Here is a 13,597-nt window from a genome sequence, read left to right on the forward strand (position 1 = left end):
GCGAGATGTCACTGCGAAGCCAATTCAGAATCGAATGTCGAATCGTCACTCTTGTGGATTCTCGGTTTCTCGGTCATTAATTCGTGACGAGACGAGACTCGGCTTGACGCAAGGTATCCTGCAACGATCGGTTTTCACGTCTGTTAACTTTCACGGCTAGCACTTCAAAAGTGCATAGAAACATCGTGTTTTTTATCCCTCGACCCGAGTAAAACATGTCGGACACACGACGACGTCGAAAATCTAATCAATCGTGCGGCTCCGACGATCTCTCGGACTCTTACGAGGAGCTGAACGCGACAAAGGAGACCCAGGTAATTATTCGCCGAGAACTTCCTTCCTCCGGGAAAAATCTCATCCCACTGCGAAAAATCTCTTGAAGAAGAGCACGCATTTCTCGCGTATCGAACAGCGTTTTTCACGTGATTCGAATTTTATCATTCCATGGGAAACGAGAGAAACGAGAGCTTATCGCGCGAATCCCTAATCGAGAGCAAATCCCGAAATTAAGCCTCCCATGAGTTGCGATCGGCAATATTGTAAATTTTACTATCGGAATGTTTGTTGTATCAGTGATACTTTTACAAAAGCTCGTTCCTTCGCTGATTTATCGACCGATGATTTTAAGAATGTCCTTTTCTATCGGCATTTTATGTCGCGGTCTTGTAACGTATTAGTTGATACGTGTTAAATTTTTAAATGTACTTGGAAGTCTTGAAAATTTTTGTTTATCAACTCTTTATCAATGTATCAATGTATTATTAGCAAAACAAGTATTCCTTGCTTCTTGCTAAATGTGTTTAATCGAGTGTTATCTTTGCCTTGTTAGCATACATTATACTTCTTGACTATATTTTGCATATAATAATTTATATTAATCATCATGTATTAAAAGTACAATTAAAAGGAATAATAATTGTTTTCATTATTGTTGTATAAGAAACTTTCTAAATATAATTAGAAAGTTATAATGAATTCTAAATATAATTAGAAAATTGTATGCAAATTTGAGATTTCTTCTGAGAACAAGCTCTTTGATACTATAAAGTTTGTTTTTTTAGCATTAGTCTTCCACAACCAAATTTCTGTTTTAATAATATTTACTTTTAAACTTAGTTACTAGAATGTTTATCTTTGCATACTAAAATCAGGGTAAAAGAATCTTGTAGTTAAATTTTTAATTTGCCAAAAAATTATTGTTGCCCAGATAGATTGTGTAGGCTAGTTACAAAAATATAAATATTTTTTAATATTTTAATACACATAAATTTTTGTAAAACAACATAAATGGTAGCAGATGATATTTTATCACGTTTATATTTAATTAACTGTTCACTAAGTCTAAAAGAATGCTCTTTCTTCTTTCTGCTTTCTTTTGGATCACGATACTGAGTAAATAAAAGACTAAAAATAAATATACTCTATTAGTAAGATTGATCAACATATTGACAAAAATATTTATTATATAAAAGCATATACACAAACAAGAAAATATATTAAATTTGTGATATTTATGATTAATAATAAATGGTAAAAGTTTAATATTAAATATGATAAAAGTTAATTCAATGCAATTTATAAATTATCTTTGTAAAATTATTATTAAGATTTTTATGAAACTCCTATTTTTGAAATTTTTTGATGTTGAATATTTTAATTGAAATTAATTTAATTTTTACAAAACTTTTGTAACAATTAATTTGAACTATTATTTTATATTTGAATACTGTTATTGACTAATGTACTGATTATTATTACATTGACTTTTCTACAGAGTAGTGAACAGACTGATGGACATCAAGATTCAGAATGTGATATTTATGAAAGTGATTCGGATGCTGAATCGCAGGAAGGTGGTGAACAACGTGAAAGCGGGGATGGTCAAGAAGAAGAGAAACCGCAAAAGAAATTGGACGACGATGAGGACAGACGTAATCCACAATATATTCCAAAACGTGGAACGTTTTACGAGCACGATGATCGTACAACTGATGAAGTAACCGATAATAATGCGGAAACACAAACGAACACAAAAGAAGTTAAGGAGAAGAAAGTATGGAAAGATAAGGAAGATAGGTGGGACCATGATCGATATAATGATGAAGAACAAGCTCCAAAAAGACCCGAAGAATTGATAGCAACATATGGTTATGATATTAGAAATGAAGAAGGGCCACCTAGAGCTAGAAGGAGAAGAAGATATGGGTGAGTTTATTAGTATTGTTATATTAGTATTGTTATGTTCCTGAACTCAGTGTGTCAGATCAAGGTATTAAATCGAACTTAATCTCTAACCTGTCAAAAGTTGTTTAAAAGTGAACTGTCAAACCGTTCGGATGATAGTTCCGACTATTCGTGCATTTTAATTATGTGTCTTTTAATTGTTATAATGTGTTGTGTTGTGTATTATTAAAGTTCTTGTTATTTTTTAGTAAAGTGTTTTTACTTTGCAAGTGCCAAATAGTTGCGTCATGTGCTTCAATATAAATATTGATTATGATCCGCTATAATATATATTATATCTTTCTACATATATTAATAGTAATTATGTTATTATAAATTACTGACTATATATATTTTTAGTCGTGGGCCTAATAAATATACAAGGAATTGGGAAGATGAAGATGCTTATGGAAAAACTACTACTCCTGGTAGAGGAAACAACAGACGCTTCCATAAAAATAGTGAAGATTTTCCTGCTCTTGGTAATAATAAAGTAAGTATAAAGAAATACATATGATGTTACTTATTATAAAATTCATTCATTATACTGTAAGTCTACTAAATATTATCTTTCTTTTTTTTAAATTAATACAGAATGCCTCGAGTAAAGTAGAGGAGCCTGTAATATCATCAGCTTGGTATAGTAGCAAGAACAAAACACAGAATAAAACGCAAAATTTTCCACCACTTCAATCTCAGCAGGATAACACAAAGACTAAGTCTACTACTGTTTCTAATACATCCATGTATGTATATGTGTGTGTGTGTGTGTATGTATGTGTATATGTGGTTTTTCTATATTATATTTACAAAGCAAATATTTTATCAATGAAATTTTGTATTAAAAATTGCTACAGAAATGAAAATAAGACACCAGATGAAACTACCAATTCATCATGGAAAAAAGATGGCAAGCATACAGTTCAAAATCAAAATACAAATGGAAATGCAGGATCTGGTGGTGATGCAGAAAAATTAACTAATACCAAAACATCACCAAGGGAGAATAGCAAGAGGAATCCTCAAGAGTCTGTAAGCTTGACCGCGAGTAGGACGCGTGGAAGAGGTTTCAAGCCCAATGCTAATAACAACATGGTCACTAACAGAATAGTTGAGAATAAATCAAAGGGACGTGGCCCTGGTTCGGTTACAATCGAGAATAGACGGAATAATACCGCACAGCATAACGATGAGCATCAGCTTGCTCATGATATGAAACAAGTCAATATTAATGATGGTCAATATCACCAGCCTGTACGACATAACAGTAAGTTTAACGTTTTTAAAAGAGGATTAAGAAATGTAAAAAGCATATTTGTTGAGTAGTTTTTATGATTAGCAGAATAATGTACAAATATTTTAAGCTAAAAAAACCTAACTTTATAAAATTAATAATTTTTTATTAATTAATTAAAAATATGTGGTGTGCTACTAATATTTTTTTAATTATATATATTCCTAATTATATATATTATTTGGTATGTTTCTTTTAATATCTTATTCTAAAAATATTTAACAATTAAAGTGTATAAAAAAATTGCTTTTTTCTACCCAAAAATATATTAATATTTTTAGCTAAATTTTCAATTAAAAATTATAGTGTTATCTTTAGGTTAATCTTTTATCTTTATCTCTTCTAATTTGTGTAGAAGGCTTTTTTGCATCCTCCAATCAACATAGATCAAATACAGTACCACCTAGAATGCAACAACAACAATCGTCGCATCAACAACAAACGCATGCGCAACAACAAATACAACAGCAGCAAGATAGTTCCGGAAGCAGACCTAAACGATATTCCAGTCTTCGTCAACGACCTACTATTTCAGAAACTTCCACACAACAGAATTATCCATCTCAACATGCTCAACATGGATATTTTCCACCTCAAGGTAATAATAAATACTGATATATCTTAACAATACATACTAATATATCTTTTTAATTTACACGTAGATTTATTAAATCCATTCTTATTTTACATATATTATATATATTATATATATATTATATATATTTTTTCTTTTTCTTATTTTATATATATTTAATACAAGCATATATTTAATTAATAAACATATTATGAACATACCTCTTTTGCATACCTAGCTGGAAATTCAAGAGCTGTTTTAGAATCTCAAGGTAAGAGAAAAAAGTACATGTACAAAAATTATTCTATTATTTCCAAATAAATATTTTCATCTCTAAAACTTTTGATATTAATTTTTTTTAAATATAAATTATAAAATCAACTTAAAAACTTCAATATATGAGAAAAGGATACATAAATGGAAATTATAATTAACTCATATTTACAATTTTTTAATATTGGTAATAGCATATACACAAAATTTTCAGATAATTTTTTGATATATAGAATTCTCATTACGAATTGTTTGATTAATTAAAGATATCATTTTATTCATTGTATAAAATGTTTCATCTAATTCAGCTAATTTGTCTTTTCAATGTTTTCAGGTTACGCGCAAGGTCATTTTGAACAATCTTCTCCAGTTACTCCAGCCACAGCACCCATGGCAGGGCAACCTGTTATTTCTTTACCTCCTGGTGGACAACCTGCTAGTTACGCGCCGCCGGCATTTTTAGTGCCACCACCACAATTCATACCTCCTCAAACGGCGCCTCCTAGTATAATTAATTACGTTCCTGGTCCAAACGGACCGACATTTTCACCAAACTTTCAAGGTTATCAGGGATATAATCCTTCAGTGCAAGTGAGAACAATACATTTATTTAAACATAAGAAGAAATAAACAATTTGCAAAAAAAAGAGAACATAATGCACTTTGTATGCTTATAGCCTCAAGGACCACCGCCACCACAAGAATTGTTCCAACCACAAGGGTGTACTTATTACAGTCCTGCGCAGCAACAACAACAAGCGGCTCCTATGCGGCGACCGAAAGCGGCAATACCCATTCTTCCGCCGCCTGATAATCAACAAAGTGGCAGAGGAAGAGGTAGAAGCACTCAGCAGTATCAGAATAATCAATCAAATAATACACAACAGATCGAACAACAAGAAGTCAAGAGTGGTAATGCAGTGGAAAGTGATGACAAACCAATGCCAGGACAATTCGACAGTGCACAAATCGAGCAGTCATATACACCGGATCAAGAGTCCCAAAAGAATCAAGTTTCGGACATGGTCAGAACAGTGAATGATGCGGACGAAAAGATAGAAATAAATACCAACGTCGATAATCGTATTACTGTTGACGCACTTGTTCAAAAGGATAATTTAGAAGATAGCGTCAGTGTTAAAGAACTGTTGGAAACAACTTCTAATGAAAATAATACGATTGTAGACAGTCCAACGACATTGACTGTCATCGAGACTGAACGCGAATTAGGTAATATTGAATCTACGATTCCTGAGAGTACTATTGTGGAAAAAGCTGCAGCCTAAAAAGAGGTAATAATTATTATTTGCGCTTTGCACACAGCGATCGTGTTCCTTCGACTTGTCGCAAGTTGGATAGGTTGATGTCGTTCTGCAAACTATTCACAATGCGATTAGGGAACATTGCTTCTTATTAACTTATGGAAACAATAATCCGTATTTGTATTAATAATATCCAAATAGCTGCCTCATAATGCTGACGTTATTGCTTGGTACATAAAATAATAATGATTTTTTCATATGCAAAGTCTATCTATATGCCTGGCCATTATTTAGCGAAAGACATTATCATGTAATATACTCGGCAGCTGCGTGGGCCATGTGACTGTGACATGATATATATATATACATATATATATATATATATATATATATATATAAAATTGATATAATTCTATATATATACATATATATATATACTTTTTCAATGTTATGACTACCTACAGTGCAAAAATGTTTGTAGTTATAATATTAATGAAATATATTTCATTGAACAACATGTAAATTGTGCATCTCTTTGTACATGTGAAAAATAATATTTTGTATGCAATCAGGAGATAATACCAATATTTAATTTAACAGATATATCTGTTCTTTTCACCTCTGTTTTCTTTACATGTTTCTGCATTATTTTTTCCTCCTGTTTTTTTTTCTTTTTTTGAAGAATGAAAAGCTGAAGGAATATTTATTTTAAATGTGCAAAGAAAACAGTGTGTGTTGAAAAGAGTAGATGTACTTATTTTTTTTCTTCATATTATAACGATTCTTTCTATGTAATATTTTATTTACATACATTTTGAGTTTTACAAATTGGTTGTTGTCACAAATAATATACAAATTTTCTTTTTTATGATATTTAAGTTAAGAATCTAATGTCTGAAAATATTAAATATAATAGAGAGCTTAAGTTTAATCAATGAAATAAAATGATGAAGAAATAAATAATTAAACTTTTACATATTTTAAAAGCAGTGAAAGTGCACTAAAAAAGATGATATAATTGATTTATTTTCTTTTTAATTTACAATTATACTTAGGAAAAAGTTGTACAAAATCTTAAGAAACAAAATTCTATAAATAACTTCTATAAATATAAAATTTTCAATAAGAAATTTATATATAATAAAAAATGGCACTTTTTTTGCGCAGTAAACTGTAAATGAAGATGAATTTAGAAATTCACTCTATATTGTACAGTTTATAAAATAAAATTATTAAAATACTATATATATGAAAAACTTTATAATAACTTTAAAATAGAATTACATACACTTTATTAAACTTTGTAGATATATTCTGATATATCCAAATGTATCATAGAAAATAAATATTACATGTAACACACAAAATGGAACATTGAATGCTTTAAACTATATTGAATGGATAGAATATAACACTTTATACTTACATTATAATATAGTTTGTTTGTTTAAATTTTATTATACATTCAAATCTGCATTTTCCAGTTGTGACGCATATTGTCGTTTACATTTATATCTACAGTATAATAAAGTAGAATGTTTAAAGCAGTGAATTCAACGATACTGCAGATTCATGTAATTGCCTATTTACATATCAATTTAATATATGTAATTTTAATTCAGCAAAATTATATAAAGAAAGCCATTTTTGAACGAGAGATGTACTTAACTATATAACAATACATAGGAACAATTTGATTTCATTTAAGAATACTAGGCTATTAATTTTAGGGAACCATACTTTATCGTTGTACAAAGTATCCCAAAATCACCAAATGTTCTTTTAATTATAGTGTTATTTTTTTGACAGATTTAGAGATTCTTTTTTTAAAATAAATGAGACAAAAAGAATCGCTAAGTATATTTTTTTCTAATTTTTAATATTAAAAATGTTCATTTTTTTCTCCATTGAAATTTATATCGATTTTAAATCATCCAAGATTTATATTGAAAAGGATATGGTGTATTCTGGGATACGAAATGCAGAAACAGAAATGAGATTTATTCCTGTTTCTCACTCTGCGGTATATTGATTATAACATTAAGAGGTATTACCTCGGTATTTTGTTGAACATTATTATTATTGGACATCGTATGTACTGATCTTGTGTATGTTCGAGATCTCTGTTTAAAAGGATCCGAGTTGCCCCTGACGTATCTACGTTTATGGACGAAGGTTCTATTGTTGTGGGAACATCGAAAGTTACGTTTGAACTCCTTGCGAAATTTTCCTGCAACAAACGTATACACACATTGTGTAATCTTTATATATCCGTTAATATAACGTTATACGAGTATTTATTGCTATACGTGACATAAAGTGCAATAAAAGACTCGAAATATAATAATTATATGAAGCGTGTATATTCAAAAGCAAGACTAGAATAAGTCTGTAATTTTTCACTTTAAATATTGATTTATATTTAATGCCAAATAAGTATCCTGAGTTTTTTCTAACATAGAAAGCTACACAAGTAATAAAAAAAATAAAATTATAAGATAAAACATGTAAAAAAGGAAAACGAGGAAGAGTTAGAGATTCTCACAGATAATTATAGATTTTTTCAGACTTGTATATATTGTTTAAGATTCCGATGTTTTGTTAAAGATATAATTTAATTGATTCCATCAGAAAAATGAAAATGGATAGAAAAAGGGATAGAAAAATTCAAAGAGCTTTTAAAGCTATTTCCTAACTTCGAAGACTATACTATTTGACTTTGCATTGTTTGCGAAATATTTTGTCGAACGTTCGAAGTATTTTATGCAATTTATATTCTAATAAAATTGAGAAGTATTGGGAAATAAGCAAATTTTGAGTTTTCGATATTATTAAGCAATTTGAATTTCGCTCCTACGTTAAATGGCTTACTGTGATTGGTTCGCTCTCGAAACTGGCTGTGATTGGTCCATCGTTCAGATACTTCGAGAATCGCTCTCGAAGATTTCAAATCACACAACTACGGAAGCTAAGCATCGTTAAAGTGTTGCAAATTCGCGTTCGAATCGTCCCATATTTTTTCGCAATCGTTGCTATTTAAAGTGAATTTCGCAGACGAGGAAATCGGAACTGCCTTATAAAGTATAATAAAGATAAGTGAAGACTTAAATGTAGTGTACAGCCGCTATTATATGTTAATATCGTATTATATCTGAATATCGGCCATTCGCGTCTTTGTGGGAGAATCAACCGAGATAATTCTAATTAAAGTGCAGTCGACTGATGATCGTCAGGTATACCGTTTAATATAGTTTTATTTATTGCATTTCTTCTGAAATAATGTATATCTGTTCATATCATTTTCTTTGCATTTTTCTCCAAAGGCTAGGTATGCATAGTCGTTTATTGTGCGACGAGATCAGTAATTTTCCCCTAGCGGTAAAAAAATGAGTTTCGCCATTTTCGTTTCTAGGGGAAATTTTACGTGACGCAGGAAATGCAACTAAAGATGACTATCGATTGTTCCTATGCTATCGATACAAGCGATATTGCGATTCTCGAAATTTCGTATCGTCGAGTTGTGGAAGGCATCGTCAACGAATCCGTATTTTTCGCTTCGATTCTTATTGTCTAAAAAGCTGATTTCGCGCGCGAGAAATTATCGTAAGTGTCTTACAAAGTATTTGTTAAAGTTCACATCATGTATAACCGCTGTATACGATATTATATTTACTATCGGCGTTTGTATCCGAGTGATTGAAATCATTCTCGTATTTTTGTTTAAAAGTGCGATTGATGATGACCGATCATCATCAAGTATGCTGTCCTATAATTAGTTCTATTATTTATGAAATTTATTTGCAATATATATAATTTATATTTTTATTAATTATTTTTAATATTAAATAGCAGCTCTGTTCGTTTCAGTTGCATTTCCTGTATTTATCATTTTGTTCTTTCTAAAGATTAGATATCAATAATTTTATAAGTGCATGTTCTTTCTAAAGATTAGGTATCAATAATTTTATAAGTGCAAAGAAATGTAACTAAAAAATAAAGCTGGTAATTGCAAACATTTTGATATTATAGATAAATATCAAAATGTTTGCAATTACCAGCGATATCGCAATTTTCAAATAGATTTCGAATCATAGAATTGTATTTATATCAATTGTATTTTGTATTCTCGATTGTTTTTATTCTTTAAAAGCAGATTGTCTCTTGCGCTCGCAAAGAATTCGTGAACATTTCTCGTAAAATATTAGATGTTATCTCGAAACGTAATGAATATCATATTGTTACAAGATATTGTAATTTCAGCGACGATTTCCCTTTTGTCTGCCCGGAATCAAGAGGAAACAATCTTCTTCGCATAGTCTACCAACAGTCGTTATTTTCTTATCCAAGTGCAGCGAAAATGAAATTGCTGATCATCGCAGGTATTCGCATATCAGATGTTTGTCAGGTATTTACATGCCAGATATATCAATATTCTATAATTAAATTCGCCAATAAATAATATAAAATGCAACTGTAGATAATGTCACCATTACATCAATGTAACTTAAAGTATTTTTATGTAGGTTTCAGATGGAATATATACATAACAATATACTAACCGAATCGTCATCGACAAAATTTAAAAATATTTAATATTATATTGATATGACAGTGACATTACATGCAGTGTGCATGCTTAAACTTTGTATTCTTATGTATTCCCAGCAAAAAACAACGGTAAATAACAATTATATAATTATTAGTTATAATTTCTCACTCAATAATATAATTATTACAAGTACAAGTATTGTGAAATAGTTATATTGTTGAGTAGGAAATTATAACTAATAATTATATAACTGTTATTTGGTATTTGCTGGGTTCATATTTAAGAATGATATACTATGAAGTAATAATTTCATGATTATTCTAATTAATACGATGCATTTGTATCTTGTATAACTAAGTCTGGACAATTTTTACTATCTCACATGTCAAGATTCTTTAATTTGTGCTTATTAACTTAAATAAGTTTTTTAATAGAATCTTCAATAATATAATACTTCATTCGTATCTAACGCAATAGATGAGGGGGGGACAGTAACTATAGCTCACCCTAAAGCACACGATCGATTTAAAGAGTATCGATATGCTAGTCCGTTCTCATTCCGATGTCGAATGCGGTCTCGGCCTCGACACTCGTTTGTACAGGTGCGTCAAGATGTATTTTCGTCGATTTCGTTATTTGTTTTGCCGTGTGTCAAAATGGTCGGTCTCGCAAGCTCGTATGGCATCTCCTCGTGTATTCATCGTTGCACGACAGCAGATGCCGATGGGCGGCCGGCAACGTAATCATCCGTTTGCTCGACGAGCCGCACTTTCGAAAACTACAACGGAACTCTTGCCGGAACTTACCTGCAAAGTAGAGCACCGAATAATTCCGCATGGCTCGATTTGGCGAGCTCATTAGTGGTCGGATATATGCATATATGCATATGTGACCTTATTTAATCTCGGGTTCCGTCTTAATCTTCGTAAAACGCCGTCTGAGATCCATTAAATCTATATCCGCTTTCGCTCGTATAATATGCTCTCTTCGTTTCTGTTATTCCTTAATCTCTAATGTAATTCCCAAATTTGTAATAAAACTTAACGACATTATATGTACGTATGTATGTATAAGATGAAATATACTGTGAAATCTCAAGTATTTGTTGTTTTAATCAAGCATATTCTCGCGGAAATATATACAGACTTAATGGATCCGCCCGCGTAGTCTATAAATTGAGAGTTAAAACTTATAATCTTTGTAGATATTAGCCGAAACAACGTGGATTAAATTTATATAAATCGCTAATCTTCGAAATTGGAAGTAGTTTATCAGACTTAATAATTTTCAGAATTACAATTCTTTTCTATTATTTATGAATAAATATCTGATTATTTATAATATATTAAAAAAATAAGAATTTGATGAAGGAATTCATGGAAATATTCATGTCTTTTTCCATCCCTCTTCTCGTGTTTTCTCAGTAAAAAAATGATAGACAAAAGATTAGTTCAATTATGATTAATAAAATCTTATTAATTAAATTGTATAGTTTGCTAGAAAACTTACTTATTTCGTTCATATATAATCGTGACATATATAATCGCGCGAGTTTGTCTAGAGAAGCATCGCGATCTTTTTACGAAACGGGGAAAATAATTGAGATTTTTGACAACCTCTGCCGCCAGAGCTAATTTCGTGAAAAATAGACCTGTATTACACGAAAATACAGCAGCCGACACAACGGTTCGTGCGAGCATTGCCTACGTCTGACGCGTCATGCATTTTAATATAAGTCACTCCATACGTTCGGTAATCTTGTGTAATATACCGAGAAATATTACCATATATTTATGTACTCCATATAGGATATATCTCGGAATAAATTTGCCGAAAATGGAGTCAATTTTCTTTATCGATGTTTGAGATTAATTTCAAATCATGCATTAAAAATGTCGTATTTGCCAGATCTTACCGCTCATAAAGTTGTAAATGACAGGATTTACCGCACTGTTAAAATAGCATAGCCAATGAGCGATTAGACTAAGCGCGATCGTCCATTGATTTGACGGTAATGCCATAGTACATCTAAAACAATATAAATTATAATATGTCACATATGATATAAATAAATTATTATATGAAGAATAAGTCGATCAAAGAATGTTTATTCTCGTTAAACATTGTCGTATATATTGTTAAAAAATTTGTTAATTTTTAAATTAACAAATATGTTTAAATTTTCATTTAATTTTGCTATTTCTGATTTTTTCTATCTCTTATAAAAATAAAAATAATTTATCTTATCTTTGTTCTTCATCTTTTCTTACATAGAAAGTGTTAGACTTAGCAAGTTATCTTTTATATACGGTTTAATGACAATTTATTAATTAATATAAAAATTGATATTTTCTTAGTAAAAAGTAGCTGAGAGATTACATTTAAATTATAAACGAAATACTGAAAAGTTATTTTAATTTTTGTGAATTTACCTTATTTTTTTAATAAACTTTATTTTAATATATCTGTGCATATTAAAAATTATATAAAGATATGTAATATTGAAGATTGAAAAAATTTGAATATATATAATAAATGATAAAATTTTTCTAAAAAAAAAAACACTTTAAACTGAAAAACATTTATGAATAAAAAATAGTCATATCTGGGAGACTCTGTATATAAATTATCAATGATAAAAGTACAAAGAGAATAACGAATGCAGTACGAATAAAAAAGGAATTTACATCATATTGAAAAAAATTTATTAGTCTGAAGCAATTGCATGTTTTTGAGGAATTGGAAATATTATAAATTCTTGGTTGTCACTATACATACATTTCGTGTTTTTGGTTTCTTTTTAAATGTACTATTTTTATTTACAAGATTATCTACAATGTAGAATTTGAAATAAAACATTTTTAAAATTGTACAAGATAGATGATTGTGATTATCTTCTGATTTCTATTTAATAAAAAAATTTCTATTTAATAATATATATTTTCTTTATCTCATTCTTACTTTGATATTATTTTATCAAATTTAATAATATTGATAACGTATATAGCGCTTAAAACTTATTGTTGTATTATATGTTAAAATAATTTTGACATATAATGAAAATTCTGATTTATTGATTGACATGAATTTTAATATTGAATAGCGACAACATTTTAATAAACATTTCAATATAACATCTACATAAGATATGCATTAATGAAATTCAATACAATGTGTTAATCACATGTTAATCATTATTATAATAAACGAAAATACGCAAAATCGCGAAATATACCTTAAAATGGAGAGCAAATGCACTGGGAAGAAACATATTGAAAATGTAATAACTACGGCAACTAACATCTTTGCCGCCTTCCGTCGAGATCTCAATTGTCCCTCTGGATTTCCACTCCTCGATAGTGGAATTTCAGTGGAATGACAGATTCTAGTAGATACTAATGTAAAATTTAATAAAAATTGAT

The 13,597-nt window shown here is 29.7% G+C and overlaps 2 protein-coding genes across 4 annotated transcripts in view; one reads left to right on the forward strand and one right to left on the reverse strand.

The window, feature by feature from the left end:
• The first annotated feature begins 6 nt into the window (after window positions 1-6).
• On the forward strand, window positions 7-5,998 carry LOC105258908 (protein CASC3). 2 transcript variants are annotated; one of them, XM_011270484.3, is made up of 9 exons: window positions 7-314; window positions 1,775-2,205; window positions 2,584-2,716; window positions 2,818-2,969; window positions 3,081-3,490; window positions 3,873-4,115; window positions 4,330-4,362; window positions 4,699-4,955; window positions 5,042-5,998. In XM_011270484.3, the coding sequence occupies exons 1-9, from the start codon at window positions 216-218 to the stop codon at window positions 5,648-5,650; spliced, it is 2,367 nt and encodes a 788-aa protein (XP_011268786.1). In that variant the 5' UTR covers window positions 7-215; the 3' UTR covers window positions 5,651-5,998. The 2 variants fall into 2 exon arrangements, with proteins under 2 accessions (XP_011268786.1, XP_011268787.1); XM_011270485.3 differs by lacking the exon at window positions 4,330-4,362 and having other exon boundaries at window positions 8-314.
• Window positions 5,999-7,531: 1,533 nt separating this feature from the next.
• Window positions 7,532-13,597, reverse strand: part of LOC105258909 (orexin receptor type 2) — a 32,669-nt gene continuing 26,603 nt past the window's right edge. The window contains exons 5-8 of one of the 2 annotated variants that reach the window (XR_003123450.1): window positions 13,411-13,570; window positions 12,091-12,203; window positions 10,682-10,981; window positions 7,773-7,856 (exon numbers count right to left, since the gene is read on the reverse strand). Coding sequence is in view for 1 of the 2 variants with exons in the window: in XM_025412900.1 (XP_025268685.1) it covers window positions 7,627-7,856; window positions 12,091-12,203; window positions 13,411-13,570 (503 nt within the window). In the remaining variant the exon portion in view is untranslated. Of the gene's footprint in view, window positions 7,857-10,681; window positions 10,982-12,090; window positions 12,204-13,410; window positions 13,571-13,597 lie in introns of both variants that reach the window. The other variant, XM_025412900.1, reaches the window with a different exon arrangement.

The sequence above is a fragment of the Camponotus floridanus genome, unplaced genomic scaffold, assembly GCF_003227725.1.
Source record: "Camponotus floridanus strain SB8 unplaced genomic scaffold, Cflo_v7.5 scaffold59, whole genome shotgun sequence".
NCBI lineage: Eukaryota > Metazoa > Arthropoda > Insecta > Hymenoptera > Formicidae > Camponotus > Camponotus floridanus.